General features: G+C 38.1%; 1 protein-coding gene across 3 annotated transcripts in view; it reads right to left on the reverse strand.

The window, feature by feature from the left end:
- Window positions 1-24,058, reverse strand: part of LOC140741384 (breast cancer type 1 susceptibility protein homolog) — a 92,452-nt gene that overhangs the window by 44,382 nt on the left and 24,012 nt on the right. Inside the window, exons 8-12 of one of the 3 annotated variants that reach the window (XM_073071549.1) lie at window positions 20,112-22,661; window positions 15,140-15,225; window positions 6,470-6,647; window positions 2,027-2,168; window positions 944-1,104 (exon numbers count right to left, since the gene is read on the reverse strand). In XM_073071549.1, the coding sequence (XP_072927650.1) occupies window positions 944-1,104; window positions 2,027-2,168; window positions 6,470-6,647; window positions 15,140-15,225; window positions 20,112-22,661 (3,117 nt within the window). Of the gene's footprint in view, window positions 1-943; window positions 1,105-2,026; window positions 2,169-6,469; window positions 6,648-15,139; window positions 15,226-19,112; window positions 22,662-24,058 lie in introns of all 3 variants that reach the window. The other 2 variants (XM_073071548.1, XM_073071547.1) reach the window with 2 other exon arrangements.

A 24,058-nucleotide genomic window follows, 5' to 3' on the forward strand; every position in this document is an offset into this window, starting at 1 on the left:
TTGCGATAAATTAAATAATGTCCTTCAATTAAACTTTGAAAGGCAGGCATCCAACATACAGTAGCTTGGCTGGTTAAGGGAATGGCATTATTTTGGAAAATACAACAATTAAACTTTTTCCAAAGGTAAGCAGCAATAAGAAGTCACTAATGAGAGCTTCTAGTATTATTTATGCTCAAATTTCACTATAAATGGACTGGCTACACTGCACACAAAGAACATTTAAGAGGCACAAGGTGACTTCCTGAAGCATGTCAACTGGGACCTTGCAAAAATAAACAAATCCTATAAATTCAGTATTCATTTTATCCATTAATAAACACTGCTTTTCTATCTACCTTTCAAGTCACTGGTGAAAAAGATCACTGCTTGTGTTATTTCCCATCTAGAGGAATGGCAGGAGAATAGACTGGACAGAGAAAGAGCTGTTAGTGAAGACTGTACAGGGATGATAGGTGGGCACCTTCATTGTGATAAAGACACTGAATGTCAATCAAGGAAATTTGAGCTCTCTCAGAACTATCCTTAAAGATCCCATTGAATGCTAACCTATACAATCCACATATTCAGGCTATGTTTTCATCAATCAGAAAAAATTGCTAACCTTAACTGTTGAGTACTAAACCCATAGTGCAACTGCAGGCATGTTTATTGTGAAAATTATGTCCATTAGATCATAGACTTAAGAGTAGATGCTTAAACAGGCACAACTCATAGCATAGCACCATTTATTGCCCATGTGCTTCCTTTGCTCAAAATATCTAGACATCCAGGTTAGGTCAAAATTTACAGCTCAGATGTTCTTGTGAATAAGACAGTAGTAGCACTTTGACTAAGCCAATTTGCTTCACTCCCAGGCAGAACATTTACAGGCTCTGTGGTCACCTTGCTTTAGCCGATCATGAATGCTGTGACTCTTCATGATATCCTATATAAGAAATACCTTCACTCTCCAAGTCTGCTTGATCTTTTATTTCTTTTTCTCTTTCAGCAATTGAAGGCTCCTTCATTTCCCTTTGAGAGCTTGCCTTAAATTGCAAGGCATTCATTTCTTGAAATCCCTCTGGTATTTGTCCAATTTCCATATCCATTAAAGGTTTTGGGCTGTGCAGAAGAATAAGTTGATAATGGTAACAGTAACTGGATTCCCACAAATTTGTGCAGAGAAAATTAATATAAACTAGATACAACATTTGTGTACTCATTGTTATTCCAAAGCAAAAGAAACATATTAATATGAAAAAAAATTATATATTTTTTAAACCCAAATACATCATTTGCAATACCACGGCAAACATATCATGAAGTACTGCTACCGGCATCTTTGAGATCAAAACCAATAACTATGATAAGGAGATAACAGAACTACCATTCAATTAACCACATTAACTCCACAATTAACACCATATATTGAGCTTTTTCCAGATGCTGAACATTTGCTGTGAATCTTTAGCATTGTATCATTGGGGATTAGTTATATTTACTCTATCTCACTCTAATGGTTAACATTTTGAGCAGTTTTTGCAAATTTTAAATCAAACCTTGGTCAAATAGCAGCCAACCCACTACTGACACAGGACATTTATTTTTAAGAAACAAATTTTGTTGAAATGGGATAATAAACAGCGATCATTCAAATTCAGTAGCTTTCAATATTGGTCTGCATCTGGTGAAAATAAAGATGTCTATAATTGTTATTTGAACACCAATGGCAGGATCAAATTCCAATCAACATTTGAAGCACCTACTCCCATGTTATGATTTGATCCTTTGTTGAAAGCAAACTTCAGAAATATCACTTATTCACATATAACTAAAAAATAAGTTAGAGTACAGGAAAAGGCCACAGGCACAGATGTTACAGAGTTTAATAATAGTGGGGTAGAGAGAAAAGGGAACATTTACATTAAACCTTGAAAATTCAATGCTTGTAAGCTGTTCCTTTAATCAAAAACATGAAAATTTAAAACAGTACCTCAGTTTTAAAACAGTACTATTATATAATTTTGCAAACTGGAATCCTTACCAGCTAGTCTTCTCCTTATTACCATGTGTAAAGGTTATGCTTGTGTTCAGCTGTTGTTGAGGTCTTAAGGCCTCCGTTACTGGAAGACATTTTGATTCGGTCTGCAAAATCTCAGCATCGTCTAGGGGACAGGCAGGAGTAACTGTTAACACAACAATGAGTTCGCAATTATACATTTTTCCACATATATATTCAAGTTTCAATATGTAAACAGATATTTCACTTCAATGCTCTGATATCTGATAGTTTAGATAATATAATTTTTGATTTGTTACTTAAATAATTTCTCTTCAAGAACACATTCTGTTCAGTTTCACTGGACTGATCCAATTAAATACATCCCTTAATACCGCCATCACGAGGAAATCTGCAGATGCTGATAATTCAAACAACACTCAAAATGCTGGTGGAACACAGCAGGCCAGGCAGCATCTATAGGGAGAAGCACTGTCGACGTTTCGGGCCGAGACCCTTCATCAGGACTAACTGAAAGGAAAGATACTAAGAGATTTGAAAGTAGGAGGGGGAGGGGGAAAACACAAAATGATGAGAAGACCAGAGGGGGTGGGGTGAAGCTGAGAGCCAGACAGGTGATTGGCAAAAGGGATACTGAGCTAGAGAAGGGAAAGGATCATGGAGGAGGCCTCGGGAGAAAGAAAGGGGGAGGGGGAGCACCAGAGGGAGATGGAGAACAGGCAGAGTGATGGGCAGGGAGAGGAAAAAAAACCAAACTAAATATTGTCAGGGATGGGGTAAGAAGGGGAGGAGGGGCATTAACAGAAGTTAGAGAAGTCAATGTTCATGCTATCAGGTTGGAGGTTACCCATCCAGTATATAAGGTGTTGTTCCTCCAACCTGAGTGTGGCTTCATCTTGACAGTAGAGGAAGGAGTGAGGTTGGAATTGGAACAGGGTGCAGTGAAGTCGAGATGGTTGATGTCCCGTCGGCAATTAGCAATAAAAAGATCCAGAGCAGGCAGAAGACCAGAGCGGGGTGTCCATGAAGAGGAGGAGGGTTGAAGACAGGAGAAGGGGTAATCAGTGGGGGTAGGAGAGTCCTTGTCAAAGTAGTAAGCTCGGAGATGGAGCCGGCAGAAGAGTTCGGCATCATGGCGTACGTGGAACTCGCTGAGGTGTGGGCGAAGGCGGACAAAGGTGAGGCCCTTACTGAGGACAGAGCGCTCTGCCTCAGAGAGTTGTAGGTCACTACTGTCAAGATGAAGCCACACTCAGGTTGGAGGAACAACACCTTATATACCGGCTGGGTAGCCTCCAACCTGATGGCATGAACATTGACTTCTCTAACTTCCGTTAATGCCCCTCCTCCCCTTCTTACCCCATCCCTGACATATTTAGTTGTTTTTTCTCTCTCTCTCTCTGCCCATCACACTGCCTGTTCTCTATCTCCCTCTGGTGCTCCCCTTCCCCTTTCTTTCTCCCTAGGCCTCCCGTCCCATGATCCTTTCCCTTCTCCAGCTCTGTATCACTTTCGCCAATCACCTTTCCAGCTCTTAGCTTCATCCCACCCCCTCCAGTCTTCTCCTATCATTTCACATTTCCCCCTCCCCCTCCTACTTTCAAATCTCTTAGTTTCTTAGTTAGTCTTGATGAAGGGTCTCGGCCCGAAACGTCGACAGTGCTTCTCCCTATAGATGCTGCCTGGCCTGCTGTGTTCCACCAGCATTTTGTGTGTGTTACTGTTTATGAAGGTTTATCTGAAAAGTTACGTGGTTTCACTGGCATCCATGATGTATTTTCATGCTCATTCTTTAGTTTACATCTTCCACAGGATTTAGTGCCGTTTTCATTTCACCATCATCTTGCCAAAATCATCCACTGTCTGATTAAATGAAGGTGTTGTAAAATAAAGAAAAACACTTGAGCAACACAAGAGGATTTGAACCCTCATCGGAATGCTAATACCTGAAAAACACATGCTATTTTAAAGTAGCAAGCCAACAGTTTTTATAAAGCGCAGATTATGAAAAAGCAATGAGGTGCCAGAACAAATAAATTATATTGTGAAAATATTGAATGCATGAAGCTACAAAAAATTAAAACTAGGAGGCTGGAGAGGTGGGGGATAGAGACAGGAGAGATGAACAAAATGGGAGTAATGGGAAAAAAATTAGTTATTCCAAAAGTTGCAGGATTTTGCCAAGCACTGGATGAAACCATTTAAATAAGTGTTTCCTATATACTCTCAAATTGTATCCTTTCAATGACATGACTCAAAAATAACAATTCTAAAATCAACAACTTACTAAAATTGAACTACTTTAAAATTTATCTTTCATTATCAAAAAACAATTTTGAAAGGAATATCTTTCCTCAAAGAAACTGCCAATTTTGAATCAGATGTCTTGTTGTTAGAATTTCCCAATACTAAACCATCACATTTGCTTTCTTAAAGCCAGTTTTGTCAGTAAGAGAACCTTGTTGAAACTACATTTTGTAAACAATTTTAAGAATACACTAATCAAATCATGTATTCGTGGACACAGACAAGATAAACTTGTGATTCTCCAACTGATGGCAACGGTAGAGCCAAAACCACATGCACAATTATCTGCTTGTAATAATATAATTGATTCCAGATGGAAGTTATCTGAAATTATACAAGTGTTATGTATTAAGTATATTCATCAACTAAACATCTGCTTGACTCTTGTGCAGAATATTTAGAGAAGAACTAAATGACACCAGTTGTATAAAGAAATGATACTCAATACGTTATTAGAATCTGAAAAGGCCACCGGGCAAGGGCAGGTGCATTTGTGGATGTAATCTCCTTATGACTGAAAATTATATAAACTTCTTGTGACTTACACTCAATGTTCACTTAGTCAGAAGTACTGGAGGGCAAATAGCAGCTACAGCACTATATCCAGAAGTCATTTTATAACATAAGTGCATATATAATAAATGGATCCAATTGGTTTATTCACTGCATATACAACCAAGTAGTGAAAACTCAACAGCAGATCAGGTACATTTGAAGACTGGAGTGCAGAGCAAGGTATTTTCCTCTAGTGTCTTGTACAAGTATTACCGATAACCAACGACTTGACCTCTTATCAAGAAGAGCCAGTGCCTGAAGTCCATTTAATGTCCAATCCCACGACTCCCTTCATCTAAGAGTACAGGAGCATCCTTACATATACTCAATGACTGAAACTAGTACCTCTTGGGAATAGAAAAAGAGGAAATACCAAAAAATATTTGATTTCAGTTCAAAATCATATTGTGAGAATATGCTTCCTTGTTAGACTCACTAGCTTCATGAAACAGCTTCTCACCACTGAACCTGTCAACTTCTTTCGGAATGTCTGAGGTGAATCAAAATAATTTACATTCCAATGAATCATACTCAATGACTTAATTTCAATCTAAGGAAATATTAACTATCTCACTTCCATTATATAATGAGAAAGCCCTGACCTTTAGTACATTCTGGTTCTACGTATATCTCCAATTAAATCAACCTGCCCTGCCCAAATTCAGGCCCACTAAGGCACTTAAAGAATAAGGAAATTCAAACACTTCCTGTATCTTTCTTTTTTTTTTTTAAAAAAAAGAGGGCCCTTTATGATCCACAATATTGTCTGCAACTTTGACTTCAGATTACCTCAAAGATGAACACAGAAAATGCTTCAGATATCTGTGATTTATGGGATAAATTTAAATGTCAGAACTAATCATTGAAGAGATTTCTTGAATTTATTCCAAAATACACTTGTGCATATTTTTTTTTTAAAAAATGGAAGTCCCAGAAATATGTCAAGTGTTAAGCTGATCCGCAGAACTTCAATTTATAAATTTGATCATTATATCCTTTTCAGTTTTGCTGAGTCAGCTGTAATCTTTATTAGAGCAAATGAAAATGACATCAAGAAGCTGCAGTTTAACTGAAGAGTACAGTGACTAAACTACGCTTAAATTCTATTCTGTGAAGCAAAATTTCAATTTAACTAGCGTCTAAGCATAATGAACAGCTCTTAATTGTATTATGTTCAATCTTTCTACTATCGTGCACATGATTGCTTTTATCTTGAAGCAATAATGAAACTATTGAAAATAAATGAAGCACATTCAGCAGATTAGATAAAGAGTAATGACATGCACCTAAAACTTCTTTGATTTCAGATCTTGGAAAGCTGAATTTTCAAATTTGGACATTGGTGTGAATTAATTATATCTAAAGCAATCAATCTTCCATTATGTAAAACAAAAAGTTCTCTGAACAAATTTTCTAGTAATCTATAGACTTTTTTCTTTCATTAAGATGATGGATTTTTGCTGAGTTAAATTCATATGCCAGATTTTTAACTGTTAATATTTATGCAAATTGAATATCGGAAATAAGGAACAAAACAAACACAATCTCTAATAAAACTCAACATCTGCCACATTTTTAGTTTTATTTATATTTTAAGAACTTTACCCTTTTTTATCAACAAACTGTTCGTTTTCTCTTCATGTTTGCTCTCTGGACAATCTTCTTGGTGGTTCATTGAGTGTAAATATTCAGCGCCCTGGCTGCTATGTTGACCCAGGACTGCTTCAAGGATAGCCATTTCATGCTCAAGTTTCTTTATGTTATCCTGCATTGCTTTTTTTTGCTTGGGAAGTACAGGGGTTGGGTGGAAAAATAACATTTCAAATTGAAATATGAACTGTTCTAACTGAAAACAGTGTGCTAAATGAAGCTTAATTTTAACTTAAAATATTTTGTACAGTGCAATAGACATTGTATTTTAAAATTACTTTTATGTACAATTTTCATAATATTTTTAAACAATATTACCATGGCACTAGCAGAAATATTTAAAAAATCAAATATTCACCAAAACAAAAATTCTTAGTGGCACTAAATGAGAACATGAAGTAACCCAATTAGATATGTACATTTACTACATGGGAGCTCACTCCTAACCAGTCACAAACAAATTAACCATAGTTGGCTCTATACAAGTTAAAATCAGAAATGATATGAAAAGTTTTAGATCAAATTTCTCTGGAAAATTGCTTTCACTCTTCAAAAGGCAAGGCAATGTAGCAATAATTCGTGGCCACTCATTCAATACAGCAGCTTACGTTATTCTAAAAGAATCTCAGGGTTGTATGCAGTGACATGTACTCTGATAATAAAATTTTACTTTGAACCCCGACCAATTCAATTCCACAAACTTTACAATGTTCTAGTTTCAGAAACTATGTTCCTCATGACAGTAAATTACGTGATTCCAGTTTTATTTATGCAAATTTGTTTTAACCAGGATGTTGCCTCAGATAGCTGTTCTTGTATTCCATCCTATTGATCTGCTTCATGGAAGAATATTGCCTCCAATCCCAAAGCCTTTAGTATTTTAGGTTTTGCATTTTGCTAAACAGTGCAATCTGAGATTATTGCGGCAACTGTATTGTTGAATCAGGTTTGTGGGTCTGGCAAGTGAGACAGGAAGTACACTGACTTCAAATAAGTACATCAATCACTTATTTACAAACAGTAAAAATTCAACCATTCATGTTCCCCAAGTTACAGACACTACAAAGCTGAATATTCAACAAACATAGTTAATTAAAAGTGTATGCAGAGCACACCTTCCCAATCATCTTGTCTTAAAAAAAAGAGCAAGACCCTTCCACATGCTATTTTATATATCCACAATATTTGAAACTGGACACCAGGCAGCTAGCCAATGTGAAAAGTAGCTGCAGTTTCTAAACTAAACTAACCAATCTCAACGGAAGTGACTTTCAACAATTAGAATATTTCATCATTTAAATCTGATATTAGTTGAAAGATTTAGTTTCCAAAAAGTATAAAGATTACCTTGCAGCTATAAACCTAATTCCCGAAAATCCTCTACAATATCAGCCGTCAAATTCTTAACATATTTCCACATGAAGCCCTACCCCAGGAATGCTAAACGTTTGCAGTCAAAACAATGCAGAAAAAGTAACAAAAACAAATGTGCTACGAAGTTTACATTTCTAAAATCAGAAAGACATCTGATAATCTCAAATTCATCTCTTCATTTGCATTCACTGGGCCCAGACTCTCCTAGGCTTTCCTATTTCAAATTCCATGACTTCAACAGACAAAGTATTACATAGGTCATGATCTTAAAAAAAAACAGGTAATAACCCAATCCCACTCAATTACCTATATCAGCACTGCTTGCCGAATTTGTGATTATTTTCTACCCTATAATTTCAGCTCTGTTAATTTTCCCATTTCAATTAAGTCCGATTCTATCTTTAACTGAAGTTCAAGACACTTTTTCCATTGCAATTTGAAGCAGGAACCCCTTAGTCAGGACTAAAGAATAATAACATCTTGTTCTCCATTCTTAATTGCATTGACAATGATCCAATCAGAAATCGTGTCCTTTGTATGGTTTAAAGCCATCTTGTGGCATAATATGTTCTAGAGTATTCCAAATTGGTTAATGAGCAAATTAAGGCTTGTAGCACAAAACAGCTCTTTAGTTCCAAGCAGTCCATACAAATTATGCCCCACAAGTCTGTTTTCAGCCCTCCATCTAATATCATCAAAATGCCTTTTTACTCCTATTTCATAAATACATCCCTTGAGGGATAGCAAACTCAGTAACTACATCACCATTGCCAGTGCCACATTTGAACTATTCTGCATTGAATTCCATGCAAAATTTATTTTGTATTAATAACAAAATGTAGTGAGATTTCTAATCCTAAAAACACACAATAACTGAAAAACAAAACTACTTAAATACTAAGGCCACCTGTGCACCTGACTTATTAACGAGCAAAATAACAAATTTGTTAAAAAAACATTAAAATGTATTTGTTAATCATTCAAAAGACTGAAGAAATATACTCAAATACACAAGAGACTGCAGATGCTAGAGATCTGAATCACACAAAATACTAGATGAACTCAGCAGATCAGGCAGCATCCATTGAAATGAACAAACAGTCAAGACCCTTCACTAGGACTGTAAAGGAAGGGGAAAGATACCAGAAAATGTCGTGGGGGGGGGGGGGGGGGGGAGGAAAGAGAGGAGTGAGGATAGCTGGAAGGTGACAGGTGAACAGGTGAAGCCACAGGTGGGAAAGGCAAGGGCTGTTGAGGAAGGAATCTAACAGGAGAGTGGATCATAGGAGAAAGGCAAGAAGCCAGAGGGGGAATAGAAGAGGAAAGGGATTTTTTTTCCCAACAAGAAGGGGAAGTTGATGTTCATACCATCAGGCTAGGGACTGACATGATGGAATGGGAATTGGAATTAAAACGTTGGGCCACTTTTCCACTCTTGACAGATTGAGTGGAGGTGCGTGACAAAGCGGTACCCAAATTTACAGTGGGTGTCACCAATGTAGAGGAAGCTGCATTGGGAGCACGGGACACAACAGATGACCCTGGCAGGTTCAAAGGTGAACTTCTACACTTGGAAGGACTGTTTGGAACTCTGAATGGAGATTAGCGGGTGGTAAATGGGCAGGTGTAGCACTTCGGCCACGTTCAGGGATAAGTACCAGGAGGGAGATTAGTCGGGAGGAACGAATAGACAAGGGAATCAGAGGGAGTGATTCCTATGGAAAGCAGTGTGCATCAATCAAATACCCACCACCCCCATCCATCTGTCCTGAATAAACCACTATAACACAAGGTTTGAATGGACAGCAAAACAGACACAGTAGAAGCAATATTCTCTGACATAGGGTCAGAGAATGTTGAGTCTTTCTGGTGGAGTTAAGAAACTCAAAGGGTAAAAAAAAATACAATTATGGAAATCACATAGGCCTCCAAATAGTAGCCAAGATGTGGGGTTGAGATTGCAGAGGGAGCTGGAAAGAGCATGTAATAAGGGTAATGTCACAATTGTAATGGGGGACTTCAATATGCAAGGGGACAAAAGCAGGTTGGTGTCAGATCGCAAGAGAAGGAATTTGTTTAATGCCTACGAGATGGCTTTTTGGAGCAGCTTATGCTTGAGCCTACTCGGGGAAAGGCTTTCTTAGATTGGGTATTGTGTAATAACCCAGATCTTATTAGGGAACTTAAGGAAAAGGAACCCTTGGGAGACAGCGATCATTATATGATTGGATCCATACTGCAATTTGAAGGGGAAAAGCACAAGTCAAATGTATTAGTTTTGCAATGGAGAGGTGAGCTTGCCCAGGTGGATTGGATGAGGATACTGGCAGTGATGATGACAGAACAGTGGTGGCTGAAGTTTCTGGGAATACTTCACAAGGCACAGGATAGATATGTTCCACAGTGGTTCTCAAATGGCAGGGGTAGGCAACTGTGGCTGACAAGTTAAGGACTACGTAAAAGCCAAGGAAAGGACATACAATGTAGCAAAAGTGAGTGGGAAGTTGGACAATAGGGAAGTTTTAAAAATCCAACAAAAAGCAACTGAAAAAGCCATAACAGAATGGATGAAATACAAGGGCAAGCTAGCCAATAATATCAAGCAGGATACCAAAAGTTGTTTTTTCCCCCCCAGTTATTTGAAGAGTAAAAGGGAGATGAGAGTTGAAACAACAACACATACAAAATGCTGGTGGAACACAGCAGGCCAGGCAGCATCTATAGGGAGAAGCGCTGTTGACGTTTCAAGCCGAGACCCTTCGTCAGGACTAACCAAAAGGAAAGATAGTAAGAGATTTGAAAGTAGTGGGGGGAGGGGGAAATGCAAAATGATAGAAGACTGGAGGGGGTGGGATGAAGCTAACAGCTGGAAAGGTGATTGGCGAAAGTGATACAGAGCTGGAGAAGGGAAAGGATCATGGGACGGGAGGCCTAGGGAGAAAGAAAGGGGAAGGGGAGCACCAGAGGGAGATAGAGAACAGGCAGTGTGATGGGCAGAGAGAGAGAGAGAAAAAACAACTAAATATGTCAGGGATGGGGTAAGAAGGGGAGGAGGGGCATTAACGGAAGTTAGAGAAGTCAATGTTCATGCCATCAGGTTGGAGGCTACCCAGCCGGTATATAAGGTGTTGTTCAAAATAAATCCAAACTCAGGTTGGAGGAACAGTGGTTCCTCAGTGGTTGGGAAAGTGTTGGAGACCATTATTAAGGATAAGGTTTCAGGGTACTTGGAGACTAATAATAAAACAAGTCACAGTCAGCATGTCTTCTTGTAAAGGGAAATCTTGCCTAACAAATCTGTTAGGAGTTCTTTGGGAAAGTAACAAGCAGGGTGGACAAAGGAGAGGCATTGGAGGCAATTTACTTGGATTTTCATAAGGTATTTGATAAGGTGCCACAGAAGGCTGTTTAACAAGATAAAATCCGATGGCATTACAGGGAATATACTAGCATAGATAGAGGAATGGCTGGGAGACAGGAGCAGCGAGTGGGAATATAGGGGCCTTTTCTGCTTGGCTGCCAGTGACTAATGGTGTTCCTCAGGTGTCAGTATTGGGACCGCTACTTTTCACATTAAGGCCATAAGATATAGGAGCAGAAGAAGGCCATTTGGCTCATCAAGTCTGCTCTGCCACTTAATCATGGGCTGATCCAATTCTTCCAGTCATCCCCACTCCCCTTTCACCCCATACCGTTTGATGCCCTGGCTAATCAAGAACCACCCAATGACTTGGCCTCCACAGCTGCTCGTGGCAACAAATTCCACAGATTTATCACCCTCTGACTAAAGTAATTTAGAAACATAGAAAACCTACTGCACAATACAGGCCCTTCGGCCCACAAAGTTGTGCTGAACATGTCAAATTACTGGGCTTACCTATAGCCTTCTATTTTTCTCAGCTCCATGTACCTATCCAAAAGTCTCTTAAAAGTATCCGCCTCCACCACCGTTGCCGGCAGCCCATTCCACGCACTCACAACTCTGAGCAAAAAAACTTACCCCTGACATCTCCTCTGTACCTGCTCCCCAGCACCTTAAATCTGTGTTCTCTTGTGGCAGCCATTTCAGCCCTGGGAGAAAGCCTCTGACTATCCACATGATCAACGCCTCTCATCATCTTATACACCTCTCTCAGGTCACCTCCCATCCTCCTTCGCTCCAAGGAGAAAAGACCGAGTTCACTCAACCTGCTTTCATAAGGCATGCTTGCCAATCCAGGCAACATTCTTGTAAATCTCCTCTGCACCCTTTCTATGGCTTCCATATCCTTCCTGTAGTGAGGCGACCAGAACTGAGCACAGTACTCCAAGTGGGGTCTGACCAGGGTCCTTTATAGCTGCTACATTACCTCTCGGCTCCTAAATTCAATTCCACAATTGATGAAGGCCAATACACTGTACGCCTTCTTAACCACAGAGTCAACCTGCACAGCTGCTTTGAGCGTATTATGGACTCCAACCCCAAGATCCCTCTGATCCTCCACACTGCCAAAAGTCTTACTATTAATACTATATTTTGCCATCATATTTGGCCGAACAAAATAAACCACCTCACACTGCCATACATATGAAGACAGTGCTTCTCCCTATAGATGCTGCCTGGCCTGCTGTGTTCCACCAGCATTTTGTGTGTGTTGCACCTCACACTTATCTGGGTTGAACTCCATCTGCCACTTCTCAGCCCAGTTTTGCATCTTATCAATGTTCCGCTGTAACCTCTAACAGCCCTCCACACTATCCACAACACCTCCAACCTTTGTGTCATCAGCAAACTTACTAACTCATCCCTCCAGGTCATTTATAAAAATCACAAAGAGTAAGGGTCCTAGAACAGATCCCTGAGGCACTCCACTGGTTTGTCAATAATCTGGATAATGGAATTGATAGCTTTGTGGCAAAGTTTGCAGATGATATGAAGATAGGTTAAGGGGTAGGTAGTACTGAGGAAGCAATGTGATTGCAGCAGGACTTAGACGAGTAGAAGAATGGGCAAAAAAAGTGGCAGATGGAATACAGTGTTGGGCAATGACAATGCATTTTGGTAAAAGGAACAAAAGTGCAGACTATTATCCAAATGGGGTGAAAATTCAAACGTCAGAGGTACAATGGGACGTGGGAGTCCTCGTGCAAGATTCCTAGAAGGTTAACTTTCAGGTCAAGTCTGTGGTAAAGGCTGCAAATGCAATGTTGGCATTTATGTTGGGTTTAGTGGGATCCAGGATCAGCCATGATGAAATGGCAAGCAGACTCGACGGGTTGAATGGCCTAATTCAGCTTCTACGTCTTATGGTCTTAAGGTGCAGAAGTTTTGCCCAATGCAACAGGTAATAGAAAGAGTGGTTTGAGATGTAGTTTGTTACATGTGTGGGTTATGACCAAAGGAAAAATGGCTTAGCACTTTATTGCGAGGGTGTATTAGGTGGATCAAAAGTCAAAATTACAAAAATTAGCGAAAATAAAAGTGCACATTTACAAAAATATATCTACCGGAAAACACAATTATAACTCTGTAATAGTCAGTACAAACTCCTGGCAGCCCCCATCTCTCTCCCATACTGAGTGCAATGAACCTCGTTTATTTAGGCACCAGGACATACCATCTTGAATTACCCACAAAAGTTAACTTAAGAGCACACATGAATTAGAACATGATGCACCCCACAATACAGTTACAATCATTACAAAATAAACAAATATCTACCATAAATATATACATTTACATATCCCCATTACTAAAGAAACGGAATATTCTGCTGTGTATGGTGGGAAAGGCACCATAAAGCCAACCCAAGCGCATCCGTTCGGTTCAGGACCCATTATGAGAATATACCGGGGAAGACACTGAAATATGTACACTCAGCGCAACATCAGTAGAATGACATGGCATTGATACACGCCAGATTTTGAACAAATATATGCAGAGATCATTACTATCTCTAGCGAGATGCCTGCTGGCATTGAGTTATGAATGCTCATGAGTAACAGCTACTAGAGTTACCAGATACAGCCTGTGTGGAAAATAATGGACTGAATCTCCCTAAATTTTCCCATGTGTGGATACATTTGAAGTCCTGGACTCAAGTTGTGTGCTTCCAGACCCATGATATTCAGACAGAGGACAGCCAAGCATTTATTCTAGAGACAAGCAGTTTCTCACATCCTGCAACATTTGAAGCCTTATTGATTTCAATGTGAGGATCCAGGTCTGCAGATAAAGGATATATTAAAATTTTGGAAAGTTTCTTTGCTCTAATTTAATTATTTGATGTAATTCATTTCTTCCATTCCATACTTTAAATTTAAGCTTCAAGTGCCTGTTTTAATCATTGATACGTTTCACTGCAAAGCATCATTGGAGGATCAGTGATTGGATCCAACAGACTGAAGGGCAAGTGAGATACATGGGAAGATGCAGAGGACACAAGCACGGATGGCAGTTCTGGGCAATGGTCCTGGGTCAGCACAATCCTACCCAATATCTTCCAGTCAGCATGGATAGAAAGATAAAATTCATTTGAAACTGGTTCTAAAATACAATATAATTCTGATAATGAAGCATGCTCAGGACTTTGGTGATGTCAGACCAGCAATGATTTCAGACAGTTGGATGTTATTCAAGTTAATATACTAACAGAATTTTATTTCAATTATATAAGCATTATAATATTTAATACAGTATTAAAACAAATTTCCCAATGAACCCCTAAATTTTAAAAGGGAATGCAGGAACCTAGGCTTTGGGAAACATCAACTGGTAAGCCACATACTGAACCACTGAATTTCTAAAGGTCAGATAGTGAATTATTTGCTATTTTAGTGAATGTAACGTATTTAAAATGTTGCTTTATAGAATATGTTGTTAGGCAGAAATAGATGGGGAGAAAAAAAGCAACTCGATCAACAAACTAATTTTATTCCAGAGGTTCCTTCCCATCCAAACATCTTTCAGGCTTAAGTACGTAAAAAGGTAAAAGAAAAAATGTCACCAGAACCTTTATGCAATGCAGATTTTCTCTGCAAAATTTAGGGAATGTCAATTTTTTTGGGTAAATATCATTTGTCCAACAAAAGTATTGTTGAATTCTGTAATTGGAAGTAAACAAATGTAAATCAAGCAAAATGCAAAGTTGAAAGGACAAACTGTAAAAATTCAATTATTAAAATGTTTTGCAATAAATTGGTAATACATGCTGAAGTTATTATATAAAAATGAAATTTTAACAGATTACAAGATAAAAATTAACATCTTACTTGTGTGGTGAGAAATTCACACTCTGGAGAGAAGGAATCACCTGTATGGCTGACATCACTGTCATAATCAGACACGTTTTCAGCTTCTGCAGTCAAACAGAGTTGGATTATCTATCAAGTTCAAGTTTAATTATCATTCAACCATACATGCATATAGCCAAAAGAAGCAGTCGTAATCTGTTATAATCTGAATGCTGACTTCAGGACAGACAAATGTAACAACATTGAAGCAAAACATAGGAAATACTCAGTTAGGCACTTTTGCTCCAGAATTAATGTAAGTAATCAATGTACATGCAGCTGGAATATGTGGCTGAAGTTCATAAAATACATCCCCCCCCCCCAATCTTCATAAACAAAAGGGATGAAGTTAATGCCATACCCAAGGTGAGCAAGTGGAGATACTTGATGGAGAAACAAGTGGAAGCACTGAGCATTTGAGCATATTTGAAAATGAATTAAAAACATATCCCGGCTATTAAAAGTAGCACGGGATAAAATTGCAGATGCTTTGACTGCAATTTTCAATGTTGCCTGGAGGTTGATGTGGTCCAGAGGATTGGAAGACTGCTGATGTTGGATTATTGCTTAAAAAGTAAAGCATATATCAATTACAGGCCAACAGTCATCAGCAAATTAGAACATAGTAGAGTAGAGCACAAGAATAGGCCATTTGGTCTACAATGCACTGAACTAATTACAATAGTAATGAAATGCCCAACTAAATATTCCCTTGACTACACATTGTCCATATCCCGCAGTCATGTGCCTATACGAGAGCCTCCTGAACACCTCCATCACCACTCCAGGTGCCTGCACTGACATTTATCAGACACTTCAACCATGGGAAAAAGATACTGGCTGTCTACACCTCTCAATCTTATAAAACTTCATCAGATCTCCCCTCAGCTTCCACCACTCCAGAGAAAAGAATGCAGGTTTTTCCCGGAGTCTCCTTTTAGCACATGCCCTTCAATGAGCAGCATCCTGGTAAATCTCTTCCACACTCTCTCTAAAGCAACTTTCTTACAATAGAGTGACCAGAGCTGAATGCAATACTCCAGAAGCAGAACTAGAGTTTTATAAAGCTGCAACACAACTTCCCAACTCTTGAAACTCAATGCTTAAACTAATAAAGGCAACTGTGCCATATGCCTTCATTATCACCCTATCAACCTCAGTAGCCACTTTCAGGACCCCAAGATTCTGCATCTCACTGTTCAGGGTCTTGCCATTAACAGCATACTGTCTCTTTATATCTGATCTCCCAAAAGTACACTTCACATTTGACTGAGTTAAACTCCAATCTGCCATTTCTCTGCTCATATCCTGCCATATCTGTTGCCCGTATTCTACTTTGTGCACACCACCACAAATCTTCACATTGTCTGTGAACTTACTAAGCCACCTATTTATATATTCATCAAGACATTTATCTAAGTAACATAGATCAGAGGTCCCAGAAAGGATTTCTGCAGATCACCACTAGTCAAAGACCTCCAACCAATCCTATCAACTGCTACCTTGTCTTCTGTGAATAAGCCAATTCTGATTTCAAACAGCTAGTTCACTGTAGATCCTATCCATCTTAATTTCCTGGCTGAGTCTCCCTTGAGGGACTTCGTAGACAACATCCATAGCTCAACCTTCAATCACCTTTGTCACCACCTTGAAAAACTCAAACTGGTAAGACTGGCTTGCCAAGCACAAAGCCATGTTGATTGTCCTTGTTTAGGTGTCAAAAACAGTGAGTCATAGATTTTAAATAAATGGTAGAAGGATCAGAAGATTATTCACCTGAGATTAACAGGGGTGGCAGAAGACATCACATTGAAAAAGTATTTGGATGTGAAGAGCCATGACCAAATGGGCTACAAACCTAATGCAAATGATAGGATTTGGCTAATTCACTTTTGATGACAGAATAGTCTGTTGTGTTGTAAATATGTTCAAGTCCATGATGGCCTTCCACTAAAAAATTAGCATTAGAGCCTTCTGATGGAAGCTCATCAACATTGAATGTTAACTCACATTTTTGTCTTTCCACAAATGTTTCTTAATATGTTTGATTACCTACATTTGATTTTAATTTCAGATTCCCAACATCTGTATTTTTTTTTAAATGATGAATCTAAATTTTTAGATGTAGTAAATTAATACAACCTACACAATCCCAAGTAGCTATTAGTATTATTGCTCAACTAAATCTTTAATGTTCTAAAAGGTGAGTTTCATAGAGTATTCTCCCTAAAGAGAAATTTTTAAATTTTGTTTAATTTTTAATAACTTGACTGGACATAATTTAAGTGTGAGCAGCGATAAGCAGCATTTTGGCTATTTCATGACTTTAATTCTTCTCTCTGCCATAGGAATATCATTATTTTAATGAATGGTCAATATTTCCCTTATCAGTATGAATCCAGTATCCCCAACCTTAACTTAGAATTCTACATTCAGGGTTTATCTTTTAATTCCCTTTTCACCTTCATCATTGATTACACAGGATTTCTTGTACCTCCAGAAGAAACACATCTTTTAACTGTTATAAGATGTTCTGTTCCATGGAAGTCTTCAAATAAATACAACCCACTGACTTGACTAAATCTCACAAAAGAAAAAAAATCATAGATATTGGTTTAGTTGTTTTAGTTTCCTTCCCTTGCTGTCCTTTCACTATCTGATGGAAATCCCTGAACACTAAACCACATACATTTTTAATATTAGTAGCAATTACCTACAAAATGAGAAACTAAATCAGCAATGCATCATGAATAAGATCAGGTGCAATATGCAGCATGCTGATATCCTTAACAGTTGCCAAAGGAGATTGTTTATATAAATACATTAGTTACTACATTATATATAAAAGACAAATGCTGCATACAACAGCTGGCATGACCAGTTATTTTAAACACCAAAATGACAACGTTTTAAGATCGGACATCTATATTCCTTTGACAATCAGTTTCCCCATCTGGTCTTCAGAATTCCCTGCATGGAAATCTGTCAGAACATGGCTGCATTTACCCTGACAGATTTTTGGCTCGTAGCCTAAATGGAGCTTGTTTGTTACTTTAAGGCTGCAACAAGGATCCAGTGATCTCTGATGTGGCTTTTTTCCTTTCCCAATCAGCTGATGTCAGGTAGCAGTTTGAGGGAATCTACATTGTCTAACCACAAAGAATGCTGACCATGAATCAGCATGAAATGAAAAATACTAGTTTAAGTCTTTATCTTCACACATTTCACAAAGAACAAAGATTGGGATGCATGGAAAAATGAGACAAAATTTGAAATACTAGAGATGAGCACTACCAGTAAAGATCAATTAACAGTTTATAAAATAATTTAAAATAATTGAGGGAACAAAGGCATAATTTTATATGAAGACTGCTACAGACCAAAAAGCTTGTTGAGCAGTAATAGGTGATTTACTAAATCTTTAAAACTCAGTTATGTCTCACCTAACAAGATGTAACATTTCCAGGATTTTAAAAAAATACACACAATATAATGATGGTGTAATGGTTAAACTACTAGAGTAGTACTTCAGAAACCTGGACCAGCAATCTAGAGGTTAGGTTCTAATCCAATTATGGTGGTTGTAGAAGTTTAATTAATTTAATAATCTGACAAGTGAAAGTCATCATTAATGATGAATCAAAACACCCAGGATAAAAACGCAACTGGTTCACCAATCTTTTAATGGAGAAAACCAACCATCCTTCTCCAGACTCTGGTTGACTCTTAAATACCCTCTCAAATAGTCCAGTAATTCTCTCATCTTAATGGCAATTAGGGATGGGCAAAATAAAAATGCCACCTATTATGCTGATGAGCAGATCATGTAAAGTTTTTGTCACATTTTCTCTATTGTTAGTTCTGAGCTATATTTCTTTTCATCATGTAACCTGGAAAATTAACCAGTTCAAATGCTACTTTTGAACCAAATTTAACTTCCAAAATACCATACCTAAAAGTTGTGGCTGCAGATGTGAAGCAGGTGTGCCTTTCCAAGTTTCTTCATTTTTTTTCTCCCGAATTTCAGATGCAGACAAATTTAAAGCTTTTTTGCGCTTGTAATGTACTTTGCGGCATATCTTTAGTTGTTGGCTAGGACTAGGGGATGAACCATCAGAATGAGAAGAAAACAAATCCGGGGATTCTTCAGATTCTTGGCTTGGGGAAAGGGATTCATTTTGTTGACAACTGTTACCTTTGCTCTCATCCAAGTTATCTGTTTCAGTGAAAACTGCCTTTGTAATTTCTGTATTATGATTTGGCAAAGAGTTTTTAAACTGGAAGCCAGTTAAAGACTGACCAATCACTTTTAAGGGACTTTGTGACACTGTCTGAGTTTTTGAATACAATTTGTTGAATCCAAACATCTGAAAACAAGGCAAGTCTTCATCACTTGTTTCAGATTCTGAAGTTGACAATTTCATCGGTCGCTTCCTCCAGCCTCTAGTCCGACGCCCAGAATAGCTTTGCAAACTACTGTTCAGTTCTTCTGCCATTTCTTCATCTGGTTTTAGCTGTGCAATATCCCCTCTCAGTTCACATTCATTCTGCATTTTATTCAGCTCATTGACTGCACTTTCTGCAATATTTTTATGGAAACTTGCCCTGGCAGAGTCAAACAGCTTTTCGGGAGTTGCAGAGATTTGTAAATTCTCACCAATTTTCTTTCCTGTAGCAACGCTTTCATCAGGGAAGACAAAAGGAGAATGGTGACTTGTTCCATCAGCCAATTTCAACAATTCACTTTCTACATCCTTAGGAAATTTTTGAGGTAATTCAATATTTTCACAACCCTCTCTCTTTCTTAGCAATTTATCCGAATCACTCCCTTGGTAAATATCTTTAAGCTGGTCTCCAGCTGGAATGAATTCAATTTCCGATTGGGCATTGGATTCAAGTTCTGAATCCAAAACAGTCTGCTGAACATTTTGATCAATAATTCTATCTTTACCTGGATTTGCAGCTTTAAGACAAGAATTGTTGTATGTGTTGCTATTTAAGTGCGCAGCAGTTTGGCTCAATCTATCAGAATCAAATGCTTCTTTCACTGTAGAGGCCCAAGTACGACTTTTTGATCCTTTTTGTCTGAACAACCTTTTTCCCTTTGTCAAACTTGACAAAGACACCATCTGCTGGCCATAATCTGAAAGTACAGTAGAAAAAGATGAAGATGCCGTTGGAGGAACAATTCCAACAGAAGAATCTCTATCTGTTTCGCTCATTTGCTGCAGGTCATTATCCAGCTCTGGGGAAGAGTGCTTAGCTTTGGCCTTATTGGCATCTAAAGCTTCTTTGAACACAGCAGTTTTACCTAAATTGACTGTTCCAGCTGTTTGCTCTGCAATAAAGTTTCTGTCTTCCTTTCTATTTACTGCAGCTCCTTTATCCTCCTCAGATTTATCAAGGGGTTCACTCTGCGAAACTGCTCGGCAACCACCTTCATTAGACTGTCGACTTGAGGCTGAGAGAATAATGAATGACTTCCGTTTCGCTAGCTTAAATGATTTTAGAAGCTGCTCAGTGTCCACTTCACTATCTCCAGTAGTCTCCTTCAATCCTGTCTGCTTTGTAGATGTTTCACCATTGCTTTCTTCACTGCTCATAGCTTCTACTCTTGAATGACTCCCAGACAAAAACGTGGTATCATTTGAGCTTAGCTTTTCAACTTCTGTACAAATAGAATGCATATTTTGACCATCATGTTCTCTTGCAGGAACATGTTGTGGTGTGAGCAATAGCACACTGGCCTCTGAGATTGAATCTTGTAAGTGTGTGCCAGAAGCAATTGTGACACATGAATGACCAGTAGATGGGGAATGTTTAGCCAGCAGTGCAGTATTTTTCTCTGCTTTATCACACATTAATTGTTTCTCATCTCCCGATAACACATGAAGTTTTTCTACCACACCTCTTCTACAAAAAGCTGTAAGCTTTTCACTTGAACACTTAACATTTGATAACTGCTTATTACGGTCTTTGGCTAAAATATCCTGCATAGTTAAACTTTTAGTTTCTACACATTCCATGTCTTTATCACTGTTTTCTAAACTCTGCTCTGAAGGTGCAATAACTACTCCAGTACTGATTTGTGAATGCACCTTAGCCAATTCAGATTTCTTGTCTGTGTTTTTGCCTTTCATGATTAACTTTTCATCCAGAAACTTCAGCCTATTGCATTTTCTGGTTGTCCTCATTTTTAATTCTGTTTTCATAGGTTCTACACTACTGGAGAAACTACCAATCTTATTTTCATTCACATCTGTTGAGCGGCTTCTGGGACTTGCTGTTCCAAGGTGGTTAACAAGCTTCAAAGGTTTAGTTCTTTTTTCTGTCTGTTTTGCTGATGACATTTTTCTTTTTTTGGCCAAACTTTTGTTCACATTTGTCTTGCTTTCAGTATTAAACTTGTTTACTTTCAAATCGAGATGTTGCAAATTTTGCATAGAGCCTTCCACCAAATGGCCAGTTTCCACTATCTCAGTACAAACAGCAGCTTCTTCTAGAGTGGCAGCAATGGGCTTGTCCTTCCCTTTACTATCAGGTGGTCCCTCTATCATTTCTTCATTTGTCTTAGTTTCAATGTTCTGAGGTACAACAACCTGTTCCCAATCAATTTGGGTGTCTGCATTCCAAACATCATTAATTGGCATCTTTATAAAGTCTCCAGTGCTTCTTCTTTTTCTTTTTTGAGTTTTACCACAACTAACCTCAAAGTCAGGCTCTCTGTGGGATAGTGCCTTATCATTTTTGATTTCAGATCTGAAAGTCCAATTTACAGGAGCACTTTTTCTTTTGTTTCTCTTATAAATTTTCCCAAATACTTTGGTTTCAACATCAGTTACCAATGCTTTTGTTACATTTCTGTAATCTTTTAATGGGGATGCAAGAGGCTCACATTCAACTTCTTCAGTATCATTTGAACTAGAAGCTTCTTCACAAAATGCAAAAGAACCTGATTCTACTAAATAACCTGATTCAGAGTTCTTGTCGATTGGATTTGATTCAACACCAAGCCTTGCAACCTCATTAACATTGATTTTGGATAACCAGTCACTGACTTTTCTGCTAACTCTATGGCTTTTTCTTCTGTAGACTTTTAGAGCCGAAGGATTATTAAATTCATCCCCATCTTTCTCAAACTCAGTTTTATTGCTGACTACCCAATTAGAATCTTTCTGATTTACATCCTCCTGGCTATCCAATAGTTCCAAGTCTTTTTTCATAATATTGTTCTCCAAAGGCAATGGAACCAAATAGTCAGTAAAAACCTCTTTGCCATCAGGGTAGTTTTCTGTATTCAACATTTTTGCAGCATGCAGCATGAGTTTTTTATCGACTTTGTCAACTGGAGACTCAAGCATCTCTCTGGGTGCATCTGGGCTACAGAAGCTACTTTCAGATTTGCTCCCAGCCACTTGTTTTAGTCCTGCCTCAGATTCAGTTGCACAGGAATAATCGCCAGCATCACTCTTTGCAGTATCTTCTGACACTTCATTATCATCTACAAATTAAAGGCATTTTCAAACACAATCAGTAAGGATGAGATTCGATTGGCATTTGGTTTTTAATCTCTTAGTTGCATGTGTATATCCTTAAAATCAAATTCAGAACCTCAAAGGTTATTTTACCCTTCCACTACTTTCAATTTTTAAAAAATTTGGTAATCTGCAAGTTCTCATCTTGATGATCATTTTAATGAGTACAAACAGGAACAAGTCAAAGAATTAACATGAGAAAGTCTGCAGATGGGGAAATCAAAAGCAACACAAAATGCTGGAGGAAGTCAGCAGCTCAGGCAGCATCTATGGAAATAAACTATTAAAAAAAATGATACACTTATATGACCAAATCTGTTCCTGTTCCCCTTGCAGAATTGTGCTCTGATTTGTATGGCTTCTCATTCTTCTTACCAAAATACAGCACTTCATTTTTCTCAGCAATATTTATCTTATCTAGACACTGCCTGGCCTGCTGAGTGTTTCCAGCATTTTCAGTTTTTAGCTCATTTTCACTATTTGCAGTTTTTCTTTTAATTTTCATCCATTGCAGATTATCTTCTTGAAGTCTTACTAATCTGTTTCACAATTTGTTTCACCTTCCAAGTTCTGTATCAACTGCAAATATGGACAATGTACCTTGTACACTTGAGTTCAAGTCATTAAAATATAATTTGTGCACTTGTCCTAGTACCATTTGCTGGGGATCTCCATGGAGCACTTGACCCCTTTGAGCACTACACTTCCTTGACTTCACATCTACCTTGTTATAATCTTGCACTTTTTGTTTACCACTCTGCTCTTTCCCTGTAGCTTTAACCTTTTACTTTGCATTGTTACTGTGTAATGATTTGATCTGTTTGATCAGTATGCATCACAAGTTTTTCACTGTATCTTCGTACATGTAAAATACTAAACCAATTTTCTGACTTGAGTGCTACAACATCTTATTCCATGGGCTTCAATCTTGATGACAATCCTACTGAGGCACCTTATGAAATGTCTTTTGGAAGTCACTATATTTTGCCTTTCACGAACAAATGCTTTCTTCAATCAATACAAACTTATACAAATCAGTGCCAATTTTGTTGTTAACCATGTTTTGTGGGCATGGTTAAACTTTTTGATCCATGTTATCAAGTTTATCTCAACACTCTTTTGCAATTTTCTGGTGCTCCCTCTAAATCTAAAGACATTTCAACACGATGATCCCTGGGTCTGTGCATTTTTCACCACAACTTCCCTGAACAACCTTGGAAGCATTTCACTTGGACAAGAGAAACTGGCCACCTGGTGTCATTTTATTAATTCTTAGCCAATCCAGAAACATATCGACATCTCTTAAGTCTTGTTTATCACTCTTTTTGCCAATCTCAAATTTTTCTAAAAGACCTTTTCTTCA

This window comes from Hemitrygon akajei, chromosome 18 (genome assembly GCF_048418815.1).
Source record: "Hemitrygon akajei chromosome 18, sHemAka1.3, whole genome shotgun sequence".
NCBI lineage: Eukaryota > Metazoa > Chordata > Chondrichthyes > Myliobatiformes > Dasyatidae > Hemitrygon > Hemitrygon akajei.